At 51.1% G+C, this 27,999-nt stretch overlaps 1 protein-coding gene across 9 annotated transcripts; it reads left to right on the top strand.

Moving 5' to 3' along the window:
* The first annotated feature begins 4 nt into the window (after positions 1-4).
* On the top strand, positions 5-27,776 carry OGDHL (oxoglutarate dehydrogenase like). Of its 9 annotated transcripts, none has more exons than XM_023527969.1 (25): positions 12-112; positions 452-630; positions 2,360-2,433; positions 3,953-4,157; positions 5,779-5,949; positions 9,532-9,634; positions 10,036-10,151; positions 10,299-10,453; positions 11,296-11,442; positions 13,194-13,284; positions 15,701-15,880; positions 16,118-16,246; positions 17,196-17,375; positions 17,652-17,804; positions 18,371-18,473; positions 18,968-19,096; positions 20,136-20,286; positions 21,432-21,559; positions 22,484-22,662; positions 24,245-24,316; positions 24,407-24,532; positions 24,633-24,705; positions 26,080-26,243; positions 26,409-26,563; positions 27,023-27,776. In XM_023527969.1, the coding sequence occupies exons 4-25, from the start codon at positions 3,954-3,956 to the stop codon at positions 27,144-27,146; spliced, it is 3,033 nt and encodes a 1,010-aa protein (XP_023383737.1). In that variant the 5' UTR covers positions 12-112; positions 452-630; positions 2,360-2,433; position 3,953; the 3' UTR covers positions 27,147-27,776. The 9 variants fall into 9 exon arrangements, with proteins under 9 accessions (XP_023383736.1, XP_023383732.1, XP_023383738.1 ...); XM_023527965.1 differs by having other exon boundaries at positions 3,840-4,157; XM_023527968.1 differs by lacking the exon at positions 452-630 and having other exon boundaries at positions 5-112.
* The last annotated feature ends 223 nt before the right edge of the window (positions 27,777-27,999 follow it).

Genomic DNA, 27,999 nt, shown 5'->3' with positions numbered 1-27,999 from the left:
GCCATCGTGTCACGTGACCTAGGTAATTGGCACAGCGCACTGGACACCCCGGCGCTCAACCCTTGACCTGCAGCCTGCGGACCACCGTGCCGCGCGGAACCCCGCCCGCCGGGTGAGCGCGGCAGCCCATCCCCTCCGGGTCCTTGCGCCTCTTTTCTCACCGTCTTGGTGGCGGCCCCTCTGCTCCCGATTCCCAGGTCCTGGGGCGCCGCCGCCCACAATCCGGAGCGGGGCCTAGATGGGGGAGGCGGGGGGGGGGGTGGGTGAACGTGACCTTGGCTCCGCCCTTGGCTGGCGCGGCCTCCCTTAGGGCCCCCAACTCTTCGCGCAGGTCCGACCCTGCGAGGGCCGTGTTTTGCGTAAAGAAGCGACGCGCTAACGGTGGGGTTTCTGGCAACAACCAGGGTTCTCCAGCCCGAAGACTACAGACTGTCCACGCTATCTTTTGTAGTCTAGGGAGGTCTACTTGTCGCCCCGTCACAAGGCCGGTGCTGCGGATAGCCGCACTGGGGAAGAAGGATCAGCGTTATGTGCCTGGTGGGAACACGCAGACAGCTTCAGTGTCTCAGGACCTCGTGGAGGCAGAGCCCTTATAGACGGTTTTAACCACTGTCTCCACTCACAAATAGGGTAACTGACGCATTGAGAGAAGCAAGACTGGCCTGTGGTTACAGCCAGCCTGGGAAGTGCTTCTCCCACCCCCAGGGAGATGCGGGAGGGGGTAAGATGGTGGTAAACCAGAGATTTAAGCAGGATGCAATGGCCATTAACTGGACTCCAAGGGCCCCACTCTGACACCCCTCCATCACAGACCACCCTTGCACTCCCTCCCCACACATTCCTTGGGCTATTGGAACAGGCCCCATTTATCTTTGTATTTTGCCCACCTCTGTGCTTTAGCTCAGGCCCCTCATTTCTGCCAGATAAATAAGCACACCCCCTCCCTACCCTGCTTTCCACCTTGGAGTTTGCCCCCGGGGCTTTCTCTTGGGTTCTGCAAACTGGAATTGGGGTTTATTCCTGAGAAAAGCTCACCCAGTTCTCAGAATGTGGGCACTCAGAAACTGCCCAGCTTCTAGGTTTTGGAGAGGGCCTTTCCTTTCTTGGGATCTCTGTTAGCTGGTTTTTACAATGGGCGTTTTGCAGAGCAGTCCTCACCAGGGCAGCCCATACAGGGCATTGTGTGTGGGAAGATTACTGTCCAGGGATGTTATGGTTCTGAGGTGGGGCTGGAGATGGTACTGACCTTGTCCCTAGAGAGGAGACCCTCCCAAGAGCTGCCCAGAGCAACTTGCCTGGGAGTGCCCTGGGCTAGGTAGGGGGTGTGCAAGGTGCCTGACTCTGACTCTTCATTGCTGCCTTTACCTGTGTAGGTAGGACCTGGCAGAGCTAGCTGGGACTCTGGCTCCAGATACTGAGATCGGCTTTGTCCCCAGTCCTCCAGGGTTCCTGAATCCTCAAGCCCTGCTGAGATGGGGGCAGGGATGGCTGGCTGACTGACTTCCTGCCAGGCTGGGTGAAGGCCACAGCAGTGCCCAGTGGCTATGCCAGACAGTTCAGTGTTTGTAAAACAGTGTTCCTGCACCGAGCCAGGCTGGACACAGCCAGACTTTGTGTCTGGCCCCTTCCCATGGGGATGGAGGTCAGCGCAGGCAGAGAGAACAACTCTGATAACAGTAGTTAGAAAGTGCATTGTTTAAATGAAATCTTGGTTTATATCTTGACTCCAGAGTGAAGAGAGTACAGGCTCTGAATCCACACAGAACCCTGTCACTCACCAGCTTAAACTCTCTGTGCCTCAGTTTCCCTGTTTATAAAGTGGGGCTAATCCAAGTACCTACATCAAGAGATTGTTGAAAGGGTTAAATGAGCACAATGCCTGCCCTAGAATCAGTGCTGTGCGTGCTCTTATTTTTATTCCCGTGATGGATAGTCTTGGTATCTGTTTTTTCTTGCCTTAGAATGGGGATAGCAGAGCTTCGTGGGTTGTTTAGATTCTTCTGATAGCCCAGGACAGTAGGTCCTGGGCCCAGTGGTTATCTGTAGAAGCCCTGTATTTGCACAGGCCTCAGGGCCAGTCAGAGGCAGAGCAAGGGTTGGGACCCTGGCATTCTGACACCAGAGCCCATGCCTCGAGTCCTGACCCCGCACTTGGAGAGATGCTGCTCTAGGGAGAGCCAGCCCCTAGTAGTCCTGGCATCATCACTGGCTGGCAGGGCTGGGCATGTAGTCCAAAACTTCAGGTTCTGAGCACGTGGAAAAGAGGCTTGGGGCACTTGGGGCTGAAGTTCCAGCTGAACCCACCTCCTTCCTTTCTGCACTGGAATGTAGTTTTGCTTTTTAACTTTTCTCTGTTCAGACTTGCTGCTGGTTGCCTGAGGAGCCCACTTTCCCTTGCTTAAGGAGATCATTCCCCACTTCCTTTCACCTCATGTGAGTTTAGAGGGACTGAGGGAGTAGACAGGCTGGGAGGGCTCTGCCCTGTCCTGCCTTGGGGACCTGATACCTTGTAGAAGGCCCAGCCAGATGGTTTGGTGGCTTGGTTGAACTGATTGGGTGGGGGAGGGGTCCCATTGGTTGAGCACACCAGGCCACAGGTGCATTGGCTTAGGGCCTGGCCCAGACAGAACCTGGGAGCCAGTTATGTTCCAGAAGGCACATTTTCTGGGACTGAGTTGTACAAGGGGAAGCAGGCCCCATCCTGCCTGTATCGTCTCTGGTGCTGCACCCCACTCACAGGCTGGGATTCTCTGGGCAGAAGAGCATTAGCAGATATTCATGGGAAGCTGTTCTGTGTCCAGGTATTGCTGAGCTGGGGCAGAGGATGGGGCGCTGATCACAACTATGGTAGTGGAGGTGGGGGAACAGAGGTTCTACTATATATATCCTGTGTAGGATGTGGTGGCAGGGTCCGGGGGCAGCAGGAACCTCAGTGGGCCCTGTCGATCCTCAGCCTGCCTTGATAGGGAGCCCTGGGGGCTCTTCAGGAGGGAACTCTTAGAACTCATGTCCTCTGGAGAGTGGAAGAAGCTCTCTGCTGTTACTCAGAAATTCTCCCTGAGAAAGAGCAGGTGACTGACCTTGTGGAGTGAGATAAACTCCAGATTCTCATTCCTGTCCAGCCTGGGTGGACTTCCAGCCTGTATGTACTCCCTGAGCTGTTAGCTTTCCTGAGTGACATTGGTGCTGAATGTAAGCTCTGGGCAGGGTACAGGAGCCAGAGAGTGGCTCCAACCAAGAGTTGGGCATGGTGCCTGCCTTCTGATCTACCCTTCACTGGTCCCTAGTGTCCTTCCCTTCTCTGAGCCTCAGTCCTCCCTGCTATGAAGTGGGGCTGTTTGGACTCGTGGCTTTCTGGGTCAGACTGCAGTTGGAGGAAGTCACTGGTCACTTTTGGTCACAATGACCAGAGACCCAGCTGTGCCATGGGCCTCCTGAGATAGTGCAACTCAGCCATACCCCTATCTTCTGGCTTTTTCCTGACTAGGCATGGTATAGCCAGCCCCTGGAGGACTCCCTGGCCCAAGTTCCAGGGTAGCCAGCTGTGTGGCCTACTTATTAGGGATTCTGCATGCACATACCCTATGACCCTCTGAGTGGGCTTCAGGACCTGGACTGGGTGCTCCCTGAGGCAGGGCCATTGTCTCTGTACCAGGTTTTGGGAGATGGCAGGAAGGGAGCTCTGGCTGGAGTGGGTGGTGCACTGTAGAACTGGGGTTCAGGAACTCTGAAAGCTGTTCAGGTAGAGTTTATTGAGCTAGGATCTACCACTAGGCAGTGAACTTAGGAGGGCTAGCAGACTGTCCCCTTCTCCTTTGAATTGTCACTGCCTTGCCTAGGGCCAACTGCCTAGTAGGACCAACAAATGCCAGATGAGTGAAGGATTGGCTACCAGAGCCTCCTTCTGCCCTGGTCCTGTGGTTTATGCCTCTCCCGCATTGCCTGTGTCCAGAATGAGTCAGCTGAGGCTGCTGCCATCCCGGTTGGGGGCACAGGCCACGAGGATTCTGACCCCACATAATGTCCAGATGTTCAGCTGGCACAGCAGGTCATCTGGGCCACCAGCCACCTTCCCAAGCAGCAAAGGTGGAGGCAGCTCCAGTTACATGGAGGAGATGTACTTTGCCTGGCTGGAAAACCCCCAGAGTGTCCACAAGGTCAGTATCCCCACCCTGCCCACTGTGTGGGAGGGAAGCTCCTGGGGCTGGGCCGAGGAGGGGGAAGTGGGAGAAGTTATCCTCATGTTGGATGAAGAACGCCTGTTGCTTTCCTGTTGCTGAACCAGCCAGCAGGTGGTGGGCTGGCCTGAGAAGCCCTGCCAATGCCCTGCTCAGCCACACCTGGTCTGAGACCTGCCCCTCCCCGCTTTGTCAAGCTGTGCTGTTTCTAGATGGCCCTCTGTTATGTAGTAAGGCACATAAGTGTTTATGTATGTATTGAACTGATAAATACCTGCTAATGACTTAGATGACAGGGCGAAAGTGAAAAGTGAAGCTGCTCTCCCTATTCTTCACCCACACTCACATATCCAAAAACAAAAAGTATAAAGTTAGACAGTAATCCACTTGTTTGCTCAGTTCCCACTTGTTTATCCTCCAATTTATTCACAGCTTCTTCTGTATTCTTTCAGAGAATTTCTTTAGGTAAATTTACTATAAACACAACTCTAGATTTCCCCTTTATACAAAAGTAACACTTAAGGTTCATTGTTTTGCTCCAGACTTTTTCACTTAGCATACATCTATCTCCAAGATCTTTCCCTGTCAGGATGTCCAGAGCCTCATTGTTCTTTTTCTCCAGTTACATAATATTCCATTGTATGGCTGTGGAACATTTCCATTCTCTGGCTGTCATGATCAGTGCTGCAGTGCTCAATCTTGTATATTCCTCATCTTGCACGTGTGCAGCTATCTGTAGGATAAATTCTTCAAAGTCGAATTGTCGTGTTGAAGAGTATTTGTGTATATAATATTGATGGTTTTTGCCAAGCAACTTTCTACAGGGTTTGTACCACCTTATTCTCCCACCAGTACTATATGAGAGTATATAGAAGAAAGCCCTGTTATGTGTTCTGCTAGAACATGGAACAGCTTGTGCATATGCATGTGTGCTTTTTGCTTCTACACAAATAGTAGCAAACCATACATCCTCTTCTGCTTTATTCAGTTTACAATATATCCACATCCACAATAATAAATGTGCTATATTTTTTGTAAAAACTACGTAATCTTCCAGAATCTAAATGTATTATTTATTTAACCAGTTTCCTATTGGTTTCTACTTAGATTGTTTTTATATTGTTGTTTTCATAAACAGTCCTGCAGGGACACATTCTTGTACATACATGGGGGCACACCTGTGCAAGTATATTTGTAGAATAAATTACGAGCAATGGAATTCCTAGTTCAAAAGATACATGCATTGAAAATGTTGATGGCCCGCCCACCAAATTGCCCTCCACAAAGGTCTCCTCCAACCCACTGTGTGTGAGGGCATACTTCTCCCAGGGATAGAAGCCCTGCCTTTCACACCCGAAGCCTCTGAGTCACAAGTTAAAAGTCTTTCCCTACCCACTACCAAGCTGGGTCCTGGAGAGATCTTGGCTCTGGGTGGGGGTCCTGGACCTGTTTTGAGGGGTCTTCTTGGCATGGTCGTGGTTAGGCTCTGAGAACTGTGGTGTTGAAGGAACATCTGACACCCCTTGGGGCCCCAGCCAAAGCCAGCCCCCACTCCTCCCAGGCCTTGACGTGGCTGTTTTCTTGCTTCTGCCCTGCTCAGTCCTGGGACAGCTTCTTCCGGAAAGCCAGTGAGGAAGGCTCTTGTGTCCCGGCTCAGCCACTGCTCTCCTTCCTTGTCCCCGAGAGCAGGCCAGCAGTCTCAAGCCGGACCAAGACCAGCAAGTTGGTGGAGGACCACCTGGCTGTGCAGTCCCTGATCCGGGCCTACCAGGTGAGCAGCTTGGAGGGCACAGGCTGTGAGGTTGGACTGACTCCTGGAGTGTGTCCAGGTGCTGATGGAAAGGGAACTCTCTCAGGGAACTCGCTCAGCTCCAGCATCATCTCCTTAGAGAGCCCTTCTCCAAGCCCTCTGTCAGGTGGCTCTCACTCCTCCTGCTACTCTTTGTCACATTACTGTGTCACTTACCACCCCCTGGGCTTTTTTATGTGTGGTCTTCCTCATGGAATATTATCTGTCTCACACACCACTGTGCCCCAGGTACCTAGAGGAGGACTTAGTAAATAATCAATATCAGCAAATGTTGAATGAAAGTTGAGTAGCATGTTTGTTTTCTTCTCTTGACTAAGCATTCCAAGAGGACAGGGACTGATATACAGCAGGTGCTTAATTAGTGTTTATAGAATGAATGAATATTTCAGTAAACAGCTCTCTTTTTACCAGCTGCTCTGTTCTGAAGACTTAAGTTCTTCCCAGCGGGTCCCCAGGCTGGGCCCTTGCTCTGCCAAAGAGCCTTGGTTATGTTCCATATTATTGGTCTTGACTGAACAGGACTAATTGGAGGGTTGCTCTGGGTGTTCACTCCAAAACAAGTGTAGTCATTTGGGATCTCCCTGGGAATCAGTGGCAGAAGGTATTTCATAAGAGAAAGTTGTTTTACAGACACACAGAAGGAAGGGCAAGGGTATCCTGGATCCCCTGGCAGAGACTCCATGGGAGGTAGCAGCAAGCCACTGCAGGAGCTGAGGGGTGGGGAGGCCTTAGCAAATGGAAATGGTGCCTTGCCTCTGAGTGAGGCATTCTGTGGGATGGCAGCTGCACTCCTTGTGCGCCAACTGTGCTGAGATGGGAGAGGGAATGCGAGCAGGACTCATGGATTCTGGGCCACCTGGGAACAAACAGCAGTAGTTATAATTGTGTTTTCTTGGGTGGCTGAAAGAAGCAGAAGATGATCTTAACCATTTTGAAAACAAAGACAAAGAATATAAAACTCTATGTTATATACAAGTTAACAGTTCAGAGTGCTGCCTAAGGGACTTATCTCCTAAGCATAGTTCTCAGCTCTTCAGCTTCTATTTGTTATTTAACTAGGGAAGACTAAACTCTAGAGAGGCCTTCCAGCAGAATAGTCTCTGGATTCAGGCATGTTACTCTGTATCTGCATGGTAAAAATTCGCGGAAGGTTGTGGCTGATGGTCGGCACCCCTGGGGCAGCTGCAGCCCCTCACAGGCTAGTAGGAGGCAGGGTTCTGGTTTGACTCATCTGTACACAGCACTGAAGAAAACTCAAACATTATTATGAACATTTTCAAACATGAAGGGTGGAAAATTTGTGTAGTGAACCCCTACACCCATCAATACAGGACTGGTCTTGACTCATCTATTGCCCACCTTTGGCTCTACCCACTGGCCACTAATTATTTTGAAGCAAATCCCAGACATCGTTTCATTCATCAAACATTTCAGCATGTATTGCTAGAGATAAAGGGTCTTTAAAAAATATACCACGATGGCATTATCACACCTTAAAATAATAACAATAACTTTTAATGTCATCAAACATCCAGTTGACATTCGTGTTTGCCTAGTTGTCTTACGATTTCTTTTTACTGATTATTTGGATCTGGATCCAAATAAAGCCACAGGTTGTGATAGGTTGATGTGACTCTTAAATCTCTTGTACTCTGCAGGTTCCTCTCTATTTCTTTTTGTGTTCCTTGTCATTTTTGTGTGGAAGAAACCAGATTGTTTGTCCTGTAGAATTTTCCTGAGTCTGGCTTTTGCTGATTGCATCCCCATGGTGTCACTTCATCTGTCCCTTTGTCCCACGTAGTTTCTGTAGTTAGATCTAGAAGCTTTATTCAATATAGATTTGTTTTTTTTTGTTTGTTTGTTTCAAAATCAGCTTCCCGGTGGTGATGACACTTCATGAGTTAGCGGCTATTGATGATTATTACTTCTTGGATACATTAATTCATTAGGGGTGATAAAAAATGGTGATATTCTAATTCTATCCTTCTTTGTCTATTACCTGAAATAATTCTCAGGAGAAACTTCTCTTTGTCAGCTCCATTTATCCTGAGGTACAAATTGTACAGGAAAGACAGGATCATTGTTTGATTTTTTCTTTTCTTGATGAATTTTCAGAATTGTGAGGCGATTCCCCAGCATCCAAAGATGGCCAGTGAAGGTTTTTCTTTTTTAAGTATGGTGTGAATGCATGAATTTAAACATATTTGATGAGTTTCAATCTGTTACAGATATTATCCTTATCATTACTCATAATGTGTCCTTATTCCCAGCCCCAGTTGTGTTTGAGCACTCTCTTACTATCTGGTATGACACGATGCTCTGAGCTCATCTTTGTACATTTCTTCTCAGCCCTGGGACCAGCCAGTTCTCCAGGGAGTGCTGACAGTGTTCACTGCTATTGGTTTGGTCATTATTTCTGGGCCCTTTCAGTAGTTAGAGCCTGGAAGTATGTATTTTTTTAAAGCTGACAGACATACTTTATGAGTCTATACTGATGCTTCTATATGTGTCAAATGTGATACTTAGGGTTTATCCTTGACCTCATCGATCTTATGTCACCACCTCCTTTTAAAGATGCTAAGAATAGGGGTTCTCCAGGACAGCAATACAATGACTTATTTGATTTTGCCTATAACCCACATACAACAGTCTCAGAATACAATTCTAACACTACCACTACTGATTTGTTATAGAAATGAATTTGTGAACTTTTCTCCTGCAGTTCTGTTTGCTTTAGAAAATTTTCTGTTAGTCAGTTGGAAGAATTCCTCTCTATGAGTTATGCCCCTGAATGGATGTGTTAATTCATTTGTTTTGTTTTACTTCCAATTTTAAAACTTAATTTTATTTTATAATAATATGAAATATTTACAGGATTCCAAAGTCAAATCTTCAAAGCAAGATATTCTTAAAAGTCTAGCTTCTAGCTTTGCCACTCTACCCTAATTTGTCCTTTCCCCATAAATAATTTTCCATATTTTGTTTTTCTTATTGTACTATTTATTCTTATAATGCATATATTTATTTGTATATTTAGAAATATATGCAAATGCATATATTTACTTGTAGCTCCCCTTTCATAGACAATGAATGGTAGTTTACCACACACATTTCTCTATAATTTGTTTGTTGAGACTACCTCATAGTAGCTGATAGGGATTTTCTTCATTTCTTTTAGCAGCTCCCTAGTACTTCCCTGCTTGGATTTCCCATATTCATATGCCAGTCTCCTATTGATAGACATTTGGGAAGTTTCCAGAATTTTGCGATTTCTAATAGTACTGTAGTAACTATTTTTGTGTATGTATCCTTTCCTGTTTTTGAAAGCTGCATGTTGTACTTTTAAACAGAGTTGAGCTCCTGCCACCTCAGTGGCCATGGTGGGACCTTATAAGTACCTGTGCAGTGGCCGGGTGCTGGAGACATGTGGGAACGTGAAATTCTGAAGTGGGAAGTGAGGAGCTGGGGCCCGGAACCTCACTCTTGGTGAGGATCTGTCCAGCTGCATCCTAGCCCTGCCCTGACCTTTTGCCCTTCTCCCAGATCCGGGGTCACCATGTGGCCCAGCTGGACCCCCTGGGCATTTTGGATGCAGACTTGGACTCCTTTGTACCCTCAGACTTAATCACAACCATCGATAAATTGGGTGAGAGTCGGTACCCTTTCCTGTTGTTCTGGTGACTCCAGAGCCAGCTGCTGCCTGTGCCTAGTGAGGGGCTCTGAGACAGCAGTGCCTCTGGGTACTCGGGCCCAGCAAGCAGCCCAGGAGGCTTTTTTTTCTACTGCACTGTCTTACCATCTTCCCTAGCTGGACCACTATGCTCAGCAAGCTTGAGAGACTTGTCCAGGCCTGCCCTTGTGGCAGCAAGCTGGGCTCTGACTCCCACCATCTGTTCCCTGAAGACAGAGGGTCCCTGAGCTTAGGCTGGACCTGGTGGGAGGGTGCTGGGGGGACTGGTGGGAGGTCTGGGCATACTGCCGGGCCCCACCTAGGCCTCATCCCTCCCTCCTCTCTGCCGCCTGGGTTCTGCTATATGTGTCTCCCAGCCTTCTATGACTTGCGGGAGGCTGACCTAGATAAGGAGTTCCGGTTGCCCATGACCACCTTCATTGGGGGCTCTGAACACACCCTCTCTCTGCGGGAGATCATTCGGCGCCTGGAGGTGAGCACGGTCATATGTGTAGGGCATACCTGATGGAGCTCTCTGGAGCCTCCTAGAGGGAGGGAGGGCACTGACTTTTTTGTTACAGATGCCAGGGCAGTCGTAGCTCTTCCTGGCTTCTCGAAGAGTACCCATCTGTCCCCCTAGAGCACCTACTGCCAGCACATTGGCCTGGAGTTTATGTTCATCAATGATGTGGAGCAGTGCCAGTGGATCCGGCAGAAGTTTGAGACCCCTGGTGTGATGCGGTTCTCCAGTGAGGAGAAGCGGACCCTGTTGGCCCGGCTGGTGCGCTCCATGAGGTCAGGCCCTCAGCACCACCCTGGACAGCTCGAGTGGCTGGCGGGGGTGGGCCTGCTCCAGGGCTGTATAAGATGTCCCTGGTCCTGGCTAAGAAACTAGGAGGATGCCTGGCAAGGGAAGGCAGGGCTGGATGGGCCTCACCGCTTGGCCTGTGGAGGCCCTTATGAGGAGCACTGGGGCTGTGTGCTCAGAAAGAGCTGTTCAGGTGGGCAGGGATGGTGCTCCAGGACATGACAGCAGGGCCACAATGAGCAAGGGCAGAAGTGGAAAAAGTGGCTATGGGAATGTTTGGGCAGAAAGATACTCGTGTGTATTGAGTATAGCAGGGCCCCCCTGGTGGACACACCTGGCTCTGCCTACTGGCTTCTCTAAAACTGAGTCTACCCAGGGCTGCAAGGACCTGGAGGATCACCTGGCACAGCCACTAGGTTTAGAGTAGATCCCTGAACAGTGAGGTGTGAGCTGGAATTTGAGTTGAGCTGTGAGGAGGTCTTTGGAGTATGGTGAGAGAATTATGTGCAGTGCATGTGCAAGAGGGCAGTAGGCTGGGAGGAGGGGAGATGGCTCATAGAAGCAGTTTGACTAGAAGATGGAGAGAAGATGATAGCTGAGTTTAGATGTAGGCAGAGGTTTTGGTTAAGCTGGGAGGACCCCAACTTCCCCTGGACCTGAGCTGCTACCTGGTGGGGAGATTATGGCATCTGTGGAAGGTCCTGGACATGCGGAGGGAGGTGAATTTACAATATCCTCTGTTCTGGGCACCCTGCTCTGAGCCCTCATGAACTTCCCAAGCCTCTCCATCCTTTCCATTCTCCATCTTTTTCCTTCTTTCCCCAAGCAGGTTTGAAGACTTCCTAGCCAGGAAGTGGTCCTCAGAGAAGCGATTTGGCCTGGAAGGCTGTGAGGTCATGATACCTGCCCTTAAGACCATCATTGACAAATCCAGTGAGATGGGGATTGAGAATGTCATCCTGGGAATGCCACACAGGTAGGCCCCTTTCTCCCCTCCACAGCCTTGTCCATTCTCCTCCAGGCCTAGCATACTGAGGGGGAAAGAAGAGAATAAAAATCAGAGCAGGGATGCTGGTGGGACTTGAGGGTTGAAAGAGAGTGGCCTAGAAATTTCTCAGAGTCCCTGGGCCCTGGCTTGCTCATCACAGAAAGAGCTAAGCACTTGGCCAAAGCCACATAGAGCCAGGGACTAACCAGTTTCTCTCAGACTCAATTTCTCTCTTACTATGTTGCTGCTGTCCCCAGGAGGGTCAAGATTTGGGAAAAGAGTTGTATCATGCTTCTTGAGGTTCCTGTGGACAAGGAGATGTGAAGGGGTACATCCTAGGGAAATGCAGGCAGGGCCTGGGCAGGTGACCCCTGGTTGTCATCCTCTAGAGCAGGGGTCCCCAAAACCTGGGCCATGGACTGGAATGAGTCTGTGGCCTGTTAGGAACACAGACCACACAGCAAGAGGTGGGTGGCCGTGAGTGAGTGAGGCTTTATATGTATTTGCAGCCACTCCCCAGCCCTAACATCACCACCTCAGCTCTACTTCAGATCATCAGGCATTAGATTCTCAAAAATATTGAGACCAACGCCCTAGTGGGAGATCTCTGAAGGTGAGCCAAGGGTCTCTTCCTCTGGCTGCAAGCTGACTACACATTTCCCTATGACCTTGATAAAGACTTAGAAGACTGGCTTGGCAACTGGGCAGTTACCTCTGAGCTAGAGCCTGTGGTCTAATGAAGAATACAGCCTGAGGACAAATGAAGGTAGCCAGGGGTCCTGCCGAATAAGGTCCTCTTATAAGAGGATGTGCTGAGCAGTCTGGGGTTGACAAAGCCCTAGCGTTTTCTGTGACTATTTTTAGTTGCTCATGGTGAAACCAGCCCCTCAGACTGCATCAGCATGAGGAGTGTCCAGGAGTTCATGCAATGCAAGAGGGTCCCCATCCTGTGGGCTGTACTACCAGGAGCTGGAAGTTTGCCTGTTATAGGCTTAATGCTGTGAGGGGCTTGGAAATGCCCAGTGTCTGGTCAGAGGGTCAGGCAGAGCTGGCTCCATGGTCTGAGATGGCATGGACTTGTGAGACAGGATAGCATTCGGTGGTCAGGGGCAGCTCTGGGACTGTATGGTAGTGCTGGGCAGGCTCTGGACCTTAGGAGGCCTCTGGGAGCTGAGGGATATTCTGGGCCAGGACTCCATAGTCGAGGAAGGGTCTTTGAGGCTGTTTGCCCAAAGAAGTTGAAGATTGTTTATTTGGCTTCCATGGACCCACACACAGGAGAGAGGCCCACCTGGAAAAGGGCCGCCTTTCCATCACAGGGCCATGTGGGACTGGAGGTCAGGTCAGGGTATGTGTGTGCCTGGGGCTGACATCTGTTGGTGGGCTTTGAGGGGTGAGTTCTGAGTCATAGGCTGTGCCCCCGTCAGCTGGTGGGGAGAGAGATCACTCTGCCATGAGGCTGATGGCTCCCTGCTCATGAAAGCCACCTGAGTCTGAGATGTGTAGGGGTATCTGTCCGGGGAGAACTGACCAGCCAGAATTGCTAACATGTCTTATAGACCGAGACAGGATGAGGGAGCGGGGCCTCTCTTGGGCTCCACTGAGGGAGAGAGTTAGTTCCCTCAGACTCCATGCTGATTTTGATAAGTCCCGGGTAGGCAGGGAGCATGGTGATGCTGGGCCCTGTCACGGCAGGTGGCCTCTGTGCCAGATGAGAGCCCACTCTCCTCTGGCTCCAGGGGCAGGCTGAATGTGCTGGCTAATGTCATCCGCAAAGACCTGGAGCAGATCTTCTGCCAGTTTGACCCCAAGCTGGAGGCTGCAGATGAGGTGGGTACCAAGCCCAGGTCAGAGCCCCTGGAGAGCTGGGTATTTGGGAAGTGGACTGGGGAGGAACTGGACCAAAAGTGTCCAGGCTTGGATAGGCATTGAGATGGGCAGACTTGCAGAAGAGTGGGAGAGAAGCTGGGGATATTTGCATGAGGCCACTAAGGCATTTTGGAGCAACTTCTGTGGTCTCTGATAGCTGGAAGAGCCCTCCCTGTTAATCTAGGCCAGCCTCCCTGTTTTCAGTTAACTCGGTTTCAGGAAACTGAGCCCAGAAAGGTGCAGGGAAGTCTTGGAGGCATTTACTTTGGCATGGGCTTTGCCTCTGTGCCCAAAGTTTTGTTCACCAGCCCAGAAGGGCGTCAGTCATTTGTTTGACCAGGACAGCCTTAGGAGGTCAGGACAGTTTCCTGTGCCCCTTGATGAGCAGAGGAAACATTTTTTTCTGCTCACACCCTATTCCTAGCATGCATGTACGTCATGTATGCCTCATACCCTGTGCCTTTGCAATGCTGGGCCTCCCCTGTTTGGTGGCTCTCCTGGTCCTCTAGGCAGTGAGCCTGTCACCCCTTTCTCTGGGCTCCCTTTGCTCTCAGATCACCTCTACTTCGGTCTTCTACAGTCTGTGCACATGTGTGCACATGTATGTGTATATGTTTGTTTATCTGTTTTGCCCTTCAGGCTGGTAGCAGGGTGAAGACAGGGACCTCATTCCCAAAGCCCTAGCACTCAGCACAGGTGCTTGGTTTGTTAAAATGAATTACATTAAATGACTGCTCTAAGGTCACCAGCACATTAAGCCAGAGCAAAACTGGAATCTGCATCTGCTGGCTTCCAGCCCAGAATTGTTCTGTGGTCCATTTTGCTTAGTCATGTTCATCTCTCTGAGCCTCAGTTTGCTCTTCTGTTCAATGAGGATAGTAGCACTTGCCCCAGGATGGTTATGAGAAATCAGAGATGATGTGTGTAAACTGTAAAGGCTGGTCAAAGGATACTTAAAAAAGTATTTACTAGTTTTTTGGTTTTTTTTTCAACAAAAAAAAAAAAAAATAAAACAATTTTTTTTAAAGCTTATATAATGAGAGTAAGTTTCCTTGGTGAGCCCCTTTTTCTGTTTCCAGAGGTTCCACTATGGCCAGTGTTTGTTTTGTTAAGTTTTATACTTCTGGAAATGTTCCATGCAGCTACAAATACACATATTTGTCCAGTACAGCCTTATTTGTAAAAGGCCAGAGGAGCAGCTTGCACACCTAGTTGTTTTTACCTCTCAATAAGTTGTCACTGTTTCACAGTAGCACTCAGAGCTCTCCGAGCTTCAAGCACCCTATTGGTTTATACCATCTATTGATGGGCATTAAGGTTGGTTGCTGGAATGAATATTTTTGCACAAGTGTGTGATTGCATTGTTAGCTGATGTCTGAGAGGTTCTGTGGCTGGAGCTAAGGGAGTAGGACTGAATTACCCTACAAAGAGCTTGCAGACATCAGCAAGCCCACCTGTGGTGTGTGTGAGGGCCCTTGTCCTCTCTTATTCCATCAAATCTTTTCATCTTTGCGAAGTGATTGGTGCAAAAATTATTGCATTTTAACATATTGTTATGAATTTGAATATCTCCATGTTTTTAAGCCATATATATTTTCTTTTCTGTACATTTCTCTTAATGGCTTTGGCACACTTTTCTATGGAGTTTTGGGCTGTATCTTACTGATTTATAAAAGTGCTTTATATATTGAGGGAGTTAGCCCTTTGCCTGCGTATGTCCAAATATTTTTCTCAGCTTGATTTTTTCCCCTAACACTGTGCATGAATTTGTTTCCTCTGTGACAAATTTATTAGATTTTAGCTGTCTTGTCTTTTATGGCTTCTGAGGTTTATACATTGTTTAGAAAGGCCTTCCCTACTCCAAGATCATAAAATGTCATGTTTTCCTCTGATATTATGGCTTCATCTGCTACATGTACATTTTTAGTTACTTTGGTGTAAGGAGGTAGGAGGGGCCCAGCTCCAGTGCTTGCCCCGAGGCCTGGCCGGGGTCTCCACACCACTTATGAGCCATCCTCATTTCTCTGCTTTCACTGCTGCTGGCTGGCTAGCCCCTTCCTATTGGTGTCTTACTCCACTCCCACTCTGATCATTCATGCCAAGAGGAGGGTGATTGAAATGCAGAAGGGCTCTGATGAGGGAGTAGCTGGTCTGGACTCTGAACCTTTCTCAGGCCAGCCTGGAGGACAAGGAGCGGCAGTGTGCAGGGGTGAGGGGTGGCTGGAAGAGGGCATAGGTCAGGGGCAGCACAAGCCTTCCCAGGTGGCAGAATCCAGGGTCTGCCCCAGCCCCACTATGGGCTTGCATCTGTCTGCCAATCTGTCTTCCTGTCTGAGATGGGAGGGCCAAGTTTATCGCAGCCCACATCAATCTCCAGGGCTCTGGAGACGTCAAATATCACCTCGGCATGTACCATGAGAGGATCAACCGGGTCACGAACAGAAACATTGCTCTGTCACTTGTGGCCAGCCCCTCCCACCTGGAAGCTGTGGACCCTGTGGTACAGGGGAAGACCAAGGCTGAGCAGTTCTACCGCGGAGATGCCCAGGGCAAGAAGGTGAACTCACGTGGGCCCTGAGGGGTGGGCCCTGAGGGGCCGAGTTCTGAGGGACTGGATCTAAGCAGTGAATTGTGAGGGCCTGGGCCCTGAGGGGTGAGCTCAGAAGGGGAGGATCTGAGGACCTGAGCCCTGAGGACCTGGGCTCTGAGAGGTGGGCCCACAGTGCAAGGAGCAGGGCTGGGCTGCATAGGCTGGGGCATGGGGGCTCCTCCTGGCTCATACCCTGCCCTGCAGGTCATGTCCATCCTAGTCCATGGGGATGCCGCCTTTGCTGGCCAGGGTGTGGTCTATGAGACATTCCACCTGAGTGACCTGCCATCTTATACCACCAATGGCACTGTGCATGTCGTCGTCAACAACCAGGTGAGGGCCTGGCTGCATGCCAAGCTTTGTCAGCATTGCACATCCTTAAATCCAGGCAGCACTTTGAGGGGAAGAATGAGATGGTTCTGATTCTAATCCCACTGCTCTGCCATGTCCCAGTGCATGATCTCAGGCCAGATGCCTGCTCTCCCCAGCCTCAGTCTCCTGGCCTGTGATATTGGGAGATATAAACACCTATCTATCTATCTATCTATCTATCTATCTATCTATCTATCTATCTATCTATCTATCATCTATCGATCGATCTATCTATCATCTATCTATCTATCATCTATCTATTTATCATCTGTCTATCTATTATCAATCATCTATCACCTATCATCACGGAGAAAGTTGTAAGGACAGAGTACAGGTGTCACTAGTACAGAGGCTGAACATGTAACTAGATGCTGCCTTTAGTTTCATGTGAATCAGTCTTAGAATACAACTCTCACAGGCCTTTGCTTTTCAGGCAGCTGTGGTCAATAACAGCCCTTCTTCTGAGCCTATGAAATCCTGAGTTAACTGCTTTGTATGCATTAAGTCATTTAATCTTCACAGAATAACCCTGTAAGCTAGGAATTTAATGAGTCCTTTGATAGATGAGGAAACTAAGGCTTTGTTTGGGGATTTAAGTGCCTTGCCCAAGATTTCACAGTGAGTAACTGGTGGGACTGGGGCTCACCCAGACCTGCGCTCCTCACAACCACTGTAAAGTGATTGTAGGAGAAAGAGCAGGCACAATCCCCTGGCGCTGCTCCACCCCTGTGAGATTTGCTGCTATGTCTGATTTTCAGGACACTCATCCATTTTCCCTTCATGTCCCACATGCCACCTGGGCATACTTGATGGACCTCGAGGCAAAGACGCCCCCAAACCCCATTCCTTGACCCATAGGTCTAGCTCTGAGTAAATAGAGAGGCACTGCCAGTTCTTTCTACTTCTGCAGATTGGTTTCACTACGGACCCCCGAATGGCCCGCTCCTCACCATACCCCACTGATGTGGCCCGCGTGGTCAACGCTCCCATCTTCCATGTAAACGCAGATGACCCAGAGGCTGTGATATATGTGTGCAGTGTTGCGGCTGAGTGGAGGAACACCTTCAATAAAGACGTTGTTGTGGACTTGGTGGGTCTGGGGTGCTGAGGCCAGGGCAGGGGTAAGTGTGGCCTGTCCCTGCTGTGCTGAGCACGTCAGGTCTGCAGTGTCTTCAACAGTCGGGGTTGGGACAGAAGGTTTAGTGCTACCAAGAGCAATCTGTACAAAGGCTTGGGGGTGGTACATTCAGTGAGAGGTGGTAGTGGGGGTCTTTCAGGGGCCTCAAAGGATGTGCCCTGCCAGATGTGCCCCAATTGCGCAGTGACTACACCTGCACTGAGTCCCCTGCCCCCATGGCCCCTGCAGGTCTGTTACCGCCGGCGTGGCCACAATGAGATGGATGAGCCCATGTTCACGCAGCCACTCATGTATAAGCAGATCCACAGACAGATGCCTGTACTAAAGAAGTATGCAGACAAGCTCATCTCTGAGGGCACGGTCACCCTGCAGGAGTTTGAGGTGGGTGGGCAGGCCTAATGAATGCCTGGGATAAATCTCTGTAGAGCCAAGACCCTGGGGCTGTTGCTGATGTTGCCAGCCCAATGCTAGGATTTAAAGTAGTCTCTATGGTCCTTATTCCCAATAGCCCACAGCTATCAAGGGGGACAGAAGACCAAAGTCAATTACAGTCTTGTGAGATGCGGCAAATGCTGTGATGGGGAAGCCCAGGCTCAGGCAGGAGTCTAGGAAGGCTTCCTATAGGAGGTGGCCCTCAGCTACCTTTGTCCTCACAATTATCTGTGGATGCATTGGTCCTCCCGCCTTGATGGGGTTCTGAAACCAAGGACTGTGAGTCTTTCCTAAGCCTTCCTCAAGTCTTTTGCAAAGTGAGATCCCCTCTGAATTCTGTCCAGGATCCCCCTGAACCCTGAGACTTTGGTCTCTGGCTGCAAGGTCCCTGAAGGCCAGTAGACAGCAAGTGCTAGAACATGGTGAGGGGGACCAGGACTTATGAGTCCAGGTCGACCTCGCCTCTGGTTGCCCAGGGCATTGCTGCCTCTACCATGCCTTCACCCTGATTTTAGGAAGAAATTGCCAAATATGACCGGATCTGTGAGGAAGCATATGGCAAGTCCAAGGATAAAAAGATCCTGCATATAAAGCACTGGCTGGACTCCCCCTGGCCTGGTGAGTGAGTGGCAAGTGGCTGAAAGTGATTCACCTGGGCCCTGCCCAGAGGTTCCAGACCGTCTCTGAGACCCCCAAGGCTGTGTGGGGCTGATTTCTGTAGGTTGAGATAGTCTGGGATAGAGGGAAGACGGCATTAACCTCAGAGCATCTGTGAGCAGTTGATTTCTGGGAGGGTTGAGCCATGGTGAATGAACGCCAAAGTGGAGAGAGCCTGGGAGGTGAGGTGCTCAGAGGGTCTCCCTGGGGTAGAGCTAGATGCTCTGGCCCTGGGCCCTGGAAGTAGCTCTCGTGAGGAGCCAGGCAAGGATATTGGGTAAGTGTAGGAGCTGGAGCTGTGGCTGTCAGCTGTCGCAGATCCCAAGGATGAGCTCAGGCTTTGAGTGCCGAGTAGGGTCAAGGAAGAGGGGACCCTGCGTCCTGGGGAGGCAGACTGATGAGGGATCTGAGGCCCCACTGCCAACCAAAAGTACACACAGTCTCTGCCTTCTCAGGCTTTTTCAATGTGGATGGAGAGCCCAAGAGTATGACGTGCCCAGCCACAGGCATTCCTGAGGATGTGCTGACCCACATTGGCGATGTGGCCAGCTCTGTGCCCCTGGAGGACTTCAAGATCCACACAGGTGAGGTTGCTGCACAGGTTTCAGCATAGACCACTTTCTCAGATCCAACATTGTGCCCCAAGAGAGATGGCATCAGAGGTCAGGGAGGCCTGGCCTACATTTCCACTTGGTCATTGGTGTGTCAGTTGAGCTCTCAGAGCTTCATTTGTGCCCTGTGAGGTCACTGTGATAATAGCTCCTCTCAGGATGGGCAGATGTGTATGCCACACTCCCAACTGTGTTCTGAAGCCCAGGCTTACATGGTATCCCTGAATTAGGCAGAAGGAGAGCAGGGAAGTAAGGGCTTCCCATGGAGGAAGTGATTGGACCTAGAATGTGGGGAGGCAGGAGTGCTGGGCTTGCCAGCATCCTGGATAGATGACGTAGGTGACTGCTTCCCCTGGATGAGTCTGGGCTAGTGGATGGTTGCTGGCTGCAAATCTTGGCTGTGGTCTCTGTTTGGGCAGCCTCGAGAGCCCCCACGGTGGGAGAGGGGCACTTGTGCTCCTTCTTACCAGCCTGTGGAGATTCCCAGGGGATTCCTCCATAGTGTGCATGGAAACCCAGGTGTTCTGGGGCACCTACTTTATGTGCGTGTCACAGGGGGTCTGTGGAGATGTAGGGCCAACAAGAGCCCACCGTGACTTGGGTGCCTGAGTTTAAATCCAAGCACTTTTATAGATGTGTGAATGTGATTAAATGACTTCTCTCTTCTGAGTCTCCTCATCTGGAGAGTGGGAACAGTCTGCTCCATGGGGTTGTAAGGAATGTACCCAACTCAGTACATGCAGTGTGTGCGCATGGCAGGTGCTTACCCAGTGGTACCTGCTCCTTCTCACAGGGAAGGAGGCTGGTGGGGATGGTGGGCTCAGGCTAGCCCATTGTATTGGCCAGAATGGCAGTGCTGGAGGAGGGATGTCTGGCCTGGGTCCTGCTCTGTGGGAAGGGTATGTACTGAGTATATACATACCTGGTTCTAGTCTCTGGGGCTACGGCTGTCTTGGGGTAGGAGTAGTGGCCAAGCCCCTGGGTCCCTCAAGCTGGCTCTTTCCTCTTACAGGCCTCTCTCGAATCCTTCGGAGCCGTGCAGACATGACCAAGAAGCGGACTGTAGACTGGGCACTGGCAGAGTACATGGCCTTTGGCTCCCTGCTCAAAGAGGGCATCCATGTGCGGCTCAGTGGGCAGGACGTGGAGAGGGGCACGTTCAGGTGTGAGTCAGGGACTCCAGGCCCTGTGGACATTAGCCTTTCTCCCATAAAGCCCATGGGGGAGCTGAGGCCTTAGCTGTGTTTGGGATCTCCTAGAGTCAGCTCAGGAGCTCTAGAATGGAGCTGGCCCTTTTTCTTCTTCTTAGCCCTTGTCTAAAGAGTCCATGAAGGGCCCTTGTCTGGCTGAGGTAATCACAGGTAACCCCATAAGCATCTCTAGCCCCCACCCTTGGGCCAAGCCATCAGAGAGCCGCTGGGCCACCCCTCTCACCCCCACAGGAACTGACACATCTAGAACTGACCGCTTGGCCCAAGCTGTTGAGTGATATCAAGCCTTGTGGTCATTTGTAGTCCTCATGATTGTGTGTGTGTGTGTGTGTGTGTGTGTGTGTGTGCTGTCAAGCCACCCCTCTCACATCTTTCTTGTTTGCAGTTGAGTTTTTGAGTCCAAGTGAAGGAAGAGCTTTATACTTGTCAGTTATCTCCATCATGTTTCCTCTGGTTGGGACCCCAAATGTTTTGGATCCTGACTTGATCACTGCCATGTTAGCGAGTCATGGTGCTGTGGCATCCAGGATTTGACAAGCCATCTTTCTCAAGTCCCAGTTGCTCATCACTGCTGGCTTTGCTCCGACTGGGGGCACAGGGGGCTGTTCCATTGCACACTGAGCTGCATGTCAGTCCTCTTTGGGCATGGGGTATAACCAAGTGGTCCCCCTCATTCTGCAGTTCCTGCCTCCTGTGAACTTGGGCAGAGCAAGTGAGGTCCTGAAGGAGCTAGCAGGATGGGCAGGGTGACAGTGCCCCAGGGGTGTGGGCTCTCAGGGTCTCAGATTCTACCTAGCACTTGGGAGTCAGCAAGGCAGGTCTAGTCGATTCCTTTCTAACAGGTAAGAGGCTGAGACTCTCATGTCTGTGCTCCAAGACCCTCAGTGTGTGGTGTGTGGGTACTGCTGGGAGGGAGGCTGCCTAAAGGAGGGAAGAGATCGATCGCTCTGGCTTTTCAGGACCTTCTTGGTGTCTCCATCCTGTGGGACTCTGTCAGAATTCCTGGCACAGTGATGAGGGTTTGCCTGCCTCCTGCTCTGGGTGAATAAGTATCAGTCCACCTGCCCTCCATCCCTTCCTGGTCTGTCTCTCTCCAGTCATCGGCACCATGTTCTCCACGACCAAGAGATTGACCGGAGGACATGCGTCCCCATGAACCATCTTTGGCCTGACCAGGCCCCGTACACTGTGTGCAACAGCTCCCTTTCGGAATATGGAGTTCTGGGTAGGTCAGACTCTGCCGCAGGTCAGGCAGGGCCTGAGACACCTGGGGACAGGAGAGTGGCTTGTATCCTAAGGTGTCCTGTCTTTATTGTTTTGACCATAGACTGGGCTTGGAGCTGGGAAGGAGCCAGGGGCTAAGAGGCTCAGAGGCCCCGGGGCATACCTGAGTCTTGAGGGGTGGTAGTTGGGCTTCCCCAACCTGAGCATACGTGTGAGATGGGGTCTTGTCTCATCTGGCCCCTCAGGTAACTTGCCTGGGAGGGGCTCTTGGGATACCAGAACCCTGTCCCTGGGCACCAGTTTCAGCGGGCCCAGAAAACTCTAATAGAATCCACTGTGGACACAGCCACCAACTGGTCCTAAGCCTGGTTTGGCCTGCTTCACTTTCCTGACCCTTGTCTTGCCTCCACTACTCTGCACCCAGCATCCCTGTCTTGACATACTCTCTCCAGGTTCAGAGCTGCTCAGACTGTGTCCCCTTGTACTCTTTCCCTCTTTTGCTGTACTCCCTTGATCTTTTGCTGGCCTGCGTCTTCCCTTACTGCCTCCTCCCAGAAGCAGCAACCCCAAGAGAACTGTTCCTTACCCTTCCACTCAGCAGCCCTGCACATATTTTGGGGGGTCCTCTTGGAAGGCAGCCTCTGCTGCCTCCCCAGGGTATCTTTGGACTTGGCTCCTGGTCTGGATAAAGCCAAAGCTGGCCATACATGTGGTCAGGCCTGAGGTGGCCTCTTTAGGCATGTTGTTAGTTCCCAGGAAGGGAGATCCTGGCCTTTGGACCCCGAGGAGTCCCCAGGCTTCTTCTGGCCTGCTGGGAGACATGGGTGGAGCAGGGAGTATGTATGAGGAAAGGCTGGGTTTGACTGGAGCCACTGGTACTTGGTGACAGTGTGTGGCAGGCTCTGTCTTGATGTCTTTTGTGTAGGCTTTGAGCTGGGCTATGCCATGGCCAGCCCCAACGCCCTGGTCCTCTGGGAGGCTCAGTTTGGTGACTTCCACAACACGGCCCAGTGCATCATTGACCAGTTCATCAGCACCGGTCAGGCCAAGTGGGTTCGACACAATGGCATTGTGCTGCTGCTGCCTCATGGCATGGAAGGCATGGTGAGGGCTGCCTGGTGACCAGGGCCTGGGGCTTTGTCAGTCCTGGGAAAGGGTGGGTGGACCCTTGGCTGTGTGCAGGGTTGGAACATATGTACCTTCTGGGCCCCTGGAACACATGGGTCTGCTTAGGGTGGGGCCTGCATAGGTCTGTGTTGCCACTGCTGAAGGTGATGACACTACTGTTACTAGCAACAGAAATAGCTGACATATCTCAGAGCTTGCTATGCGCCAGGCTCTGTTTAAAACTCTCTCTGTGTATTAGCTCCTCTAATCCTTACAATAACTTAATGAAGTAAGTCCTGTTCCCATTTTCCGGATGAGGAAATTGAGGCACAAAGAGGTAGACTAGCTTGTCCAAAGTCACATAGCTTGTATCTTGGACTTAAACTTAATCTGTGTAGTACTGCCTGTCCTCTGGTCCCCTCCTGGATGACCAACCTGTGCAGCCACATGTTGAGGGAGGGGAGTTATGCAGGCCAGTAGGAGAGGGAAGAGGAGGAGCAGAGCATCCTGAGATGCCACCCAAGTGCTCTTGCAGCCTGACCAAATCGGGGTTGGGCAGGGCTGTGCTGGCTGCAGGGCTAGCACTGAGCAGGGTGGGCTTGTCTGTGTGACCTGGGGCAAGGCTTTCCCCACCCTGGGTCATCGGGCTGCCGTGGATGTCCCTGAGGGCCACTCAGCTATGAATAGTCATCTAGTCAGGGGCTGACCAGCACTGTCATTACTGCAGAGCCAGGACTTTCTGTGCTGAGCACTTTACATGCTGTGTAAAACACTTTACATGCTGTGAAATCCTTGTAACAGGACTGGGCATTGGTCCTGTTCTCATTTCACACCTGAGTAGAGAAGGGGTATGACCTGCCCAGAGTCACCAGCTATAAAATCTTCTCACTGATGGAGCTCGAGCCAGGCTGAGTGAGGAGGTCTGGGCTGGTCCGGCTGGTGCCTGTGATGCTGGGTCCTTGGGAGGGGCAGGTGGTGGCTGTGGAGTAGGTCACCCCTGCTGCATGGGGAGCCAGTTTGGAGGTCAGTGTGGGATTTTCTGCTCTCATGGAACATAGCAGCCCATGTGGGCGAGTACAGGAGGAAGAGTCATTCCAGGGTTTACATCTGCCCCTTTTGGCTGAGTGACCTTGAGGTTGTTTCTTAATCTTTTCTTCATCTGTAAAGTGAGGAAGGGCATATCTACATCACGGGGCTGCTTTCAAGACCAGTGAATATTGTGTGTGGGGTCTGTAGAACTGTGCACAGCAGGCACAGCAGGCGCTCAGTGAATAGCAGCTGCTGTAGGTCAGAGCACAAGGAGGAAGAGCCTCTCAGCTTTTCCTGGTTGCCTTTTACTCCCACCCCACGTGTTCAAATGTGCTGGCTCTGGCTGGACCCCCTCAGAGGATGCCCTCCCTAGTCTTTTCCCACGTTCCTGCTTCTTTCCAGGCTTCAGAGGGAGGGCAACTTCTCTGAGAATCTGTCCCTACTCTTTCCTGAGACCTGGGACCCTGCAATGCCAGGTGTCTGTCCTGTGTGACATCCCACCCCTCTTCCCCACTCAGGCCAGCCTGGGCCATCTGGCATTTGCTTTCAGGGTCCGGAGCACTCCTCAGCGAGGCCTGAGAGGTTCCTGCAGATGAGCAATGATGACTCGGATGCCTACCCTGTGAGTGCTGCCCGCATCTGCTGTGCTAGGTAAGGCTACCGCCTGGGTACCACAGGCGGGCCATCTCTCAGCCACACACTGTCCCCTCAGACATTCACCAAGGACTTCGAGGTAAACCAGCTCTACGATTGCAACTGGATTGTGGTCAACTGCTCCACTCCAGCCAGCTACTTCCATGTACTACGCCGGCAGATCCTGCTGCCCTTCCGCAAGCCGGTGAGCCGCCCTCCCTGGTCACCACTATAGTGCTGGGGCCAAATGTAGAGAGCCCTGGCCTGGTAGGGGCAGCTGGCAGCTGGGCACGTTTCTCTTTCAGCTGATCATCTTCACACCTAAATCTCTACTGAGGCACCCAGAGGCCAAGTCCAACTTTGACCACATGCTGTGTGGTATGTGCCTGGGCATGCTGGGGGGTGGCTGATGTGGGGCCTGGTCACTTGTGGCCTGGCCTCTCCTGGGACTCTTCCATCTATGCCTCTACTTGTGGCTCTAAAGGTCATGCAGCAACTCCCACCTGGTCTGGGTTGGGAGGCTGGCATTGCAGCCAGCTGGCCTGATCCAGGTTGGGTCATGGGTTGATCACTAGAGCCAGAGGAGTGTACTGGCCCCAGCAGGGCCGGCCTGGCTTTGCCAGGGGAGTGTAGAGGCGGCAGGCCTGTTTGAGTTCTGCCTAGTTCGCAGGATACTGATGATCATTTCTTCAGTCATACGTTTGTTTTTTAACTCATGAGCCAAATAGACATTACTGTCCCTGGGGACACGGTGTCCACTCCAGGAGCTCTCAGTCTCATTTACCTGGGACTCAGGGGTCAATCAGATAAAGTACCTGAAGGGCCAGGTGTTGGAATTGAGACATTAGCCAGTGGAGGATCAGGGAGTGACAGGCGTGGGGCCCTGAGGCAAAGCAAAGCTGTCTTAGAGAATGGTCCTGGGTCCTAGAGGGAGCGGCAAATCTGTTCAGGAAGGACCTCCTCAGCTTGGGCAGGCATTTGTCTTTCACTTGTGTGTGTTTGGGCATCCCTCCGGTGTGGGCAGGTGGCAAAGTCGGCAGTTCAGAGCTCTGGTGTTGGGGCTGGACAGCCTGGGCTGGATGCCTGGTGCTGGCTTTTCTCTGTTGAGGACTGGCAGGCTGTTAGCGTCTCTGCCTCACTGTCTTCACCTGGGATGTGGGAACACTATAGTAGCTTCCTCAGAGGTTTTACAGCATGCTTGGCCTGGTACCCGGCATCTGATGAGAGCTCAGGAAGCAAAAATGGGTAGAACTTGAAGATGGGGGCTTGACTGTGGGACTGAGGGAGGGAGGACTGTTCTGTGGTCTTCTGAGACAGCTGCTCCCCTTCTAGCTTGATTGGGTGGCTAGAGTGCACAAAGGAGGTGGGCACAACTGTATGGGGAGCAGGACTGGGACAGACAGTGATGCCATCAGATGGGGCTGTGATGTCACCTTTCCTATCCCTGCCAGGGTCTCTTCCAGGGGCTCTTCTTATCGTACCTCCACATTACCTTGAATGTTAATCCTCCCAGAGCTCTGCCCTTGGCTCTAGCTCCTGACTCTAACTCTCTCCCTATGATATCTCAGGTTTCATCTGCCCCTTTCTATATTGTTTGGCTCAGGAGATGCCCAGTGTAGCCTAGATCTAAACCTGGGGCAAGTCTCAAGGGTCAGGGAGAGCCTGGGGTTGCCAGGGATGCAGGCCTGGTTCCCAAGATTCTCTGGCCCCTCTGGGAGCTGATACCTCTACCATACCCTGTCGGTTTCCCAGGAACCAGCTTCCAGCGAGTGATTCCTGAGGATGGGGCCGCGGCACAAGCTCCTGAGCAGGTGAGGCGGCTCATCTTCTGCACAGGAAAAGTGTACTATGACCTGGTGAAGGAGCGGAGCAGCCAGGGCCTGGAGGAGCAAGTGGCCATCACACGCCTGGAGCAGGTACACCTAGTCAGAATGATGGACAAGGTCAGATTGCCAGCCCCTTGACCCTGGGCAGTGTGCCAGGCAGGGCCAGGTCTGGGGCCCGTTGTTCCCCTCTTCTAAGAGGAGCTGTGTTATTCCCCTTCCCCTGGCTACACTCTCCTTTCTCCCTGTTTGCCCCAGATCTCTCCATTCCCCTTTGACCTGATCAAGCAAGAGGCAGAGAAGTACCCAAGTGCAGAGCTGGTGTGGTGCCAGGAGGAGCACAAGAACATGGGCTACTATGACTACATCAGCCCGCGTTTCATGACCATCCTGAGTCGGGCACGGCCCATATGGTACAAGGCTGGGTGTGGGGGTGCCTGTCACCTGCCCTTTGCCTTTGCAGGGTCTGAGAGCTCTGGAGACCTGAGACTCCATTCTGCCTTTGCCTGCCCCATTGTTGTGTGACCTGGAACTGGTCACTACCCTTCTCTGGGCCACATTGGAAACCACAGTCCCTACTGGCTCTGTGACCATTAGTGACAGGTCAGCTTCCCCATCAGGGACCCCAGTCAATACCACTCTATGAGAGCAAACTTTTGTTCTTATTCTGTAGCCACAACAGAACTAAAGAACCTCTTGCATGTCTTAAATCTCCTAATTTTGATCTTAGGTCAATTAGTTATTTAGCCTCCTGGAGTCTCAGGCTCTTCATCGCTACAGCAGGACAATGATAAAGATTAGATCAGATGAAGTCCTGGGGTAGTGGCTAAGCCAGGTCCAGCTCTCCCCTTATCTTGTCTCTCCTACTCCAGGTATGTTGGCCGTGACCCAGCGGCTGCACCAGCCACAGGAAACAGGAACACTCACCTGGTGTCTCTGAAGAAGTTTCTGGATACTGCCTTCAATCTCCAGGCTTTTGAGGGCAAGACATTTTAGAGCTGGGCAGTGCCTGCCTGGGTCTGGCTGTGGAGTTAGCTGGAAATATAGGGGTCTGGTTAGGGGAGGGGCAGTGGTCCTGCACAGGAGAGGTCTACTGGGGGCTCCAGGATAAAACATACTCCTTCAGTGATTGAGGCTATAGAGTAGCCACTGCTGGCTTTGGTATTATGCCACCTGGGCCATTGTGTTTATTTCAGAATCTGCTAGGACCAAGAAAGCCAGAGCGGGTGATAGATGAGATTTAGTTCTGGAGTGTTTCCCCAGCTGTCCTGGTCTTTCTGGAATTTGTGTGTGGCTTCTCAATCTGTGTCATTCATGTCTCTACAGACAGCCACCCAGGACCCCTGGTTGTTGTTCTCTCTTATTCTAGCAGATCAGGCTGCCCCTCACCCTGTCCTTGTACATCTGTAGATTCAAGGAATGTTCTCTTTTGTGCTCTTAGAAATAGAGATTTCAGCAATAACAACCAGGTGAAGCAAAACCATGTCAGGTGATTCATATGTGCTCTGTTTTATGGGGCGTTTCATAATGAGATATGCCAGCTTCTGTGTGAATTACAGCCACAGCTCATGTGCACCAAACTAGAAAACCAAATAACAGAAATAAAAAAAAAATGTTTAAGAGAGATTTTTCTGTTTTCATTTCCTATTGTAAAATTGGGAGAAGAAGCAGATGGTTTAGAGAGGCTATGGAAGGGGGAGAAGAAAAAACTAAATATGTAGATGATAAAATATTTGCCTTTATTGGACAGATTTTCCTTTGATCACCAGGCAATGTTTGCAAATCTGTTGGTATCTCCACTCTTCAGCCTTTGGTTGGTTTTGCTTCCTTGCAAAGATGCTGGGGAAGC

The sequence above is a fragment of the Pteropus vampyrus genome, unplaced genomic scaffold (assembly GCF_000151845.1).
Source record: "Pteropus vampyrus isolate Shadow unplaced genomic scaffold, Pvam_2.0 Scaffold20, whole genome shotgun sequence".
Lineage (NCBI taxonomy): Eukaryota > Metazoa > Chordata > Mammalia > Chiroptera > Pteropodidae > Pteropus > Pteropus vampyrus.
The sequence above is the reverse complement of the archived record's forward strand: the minus strand, read 5'-3'. Positions and strand labels throughout refer to the sequence as shown.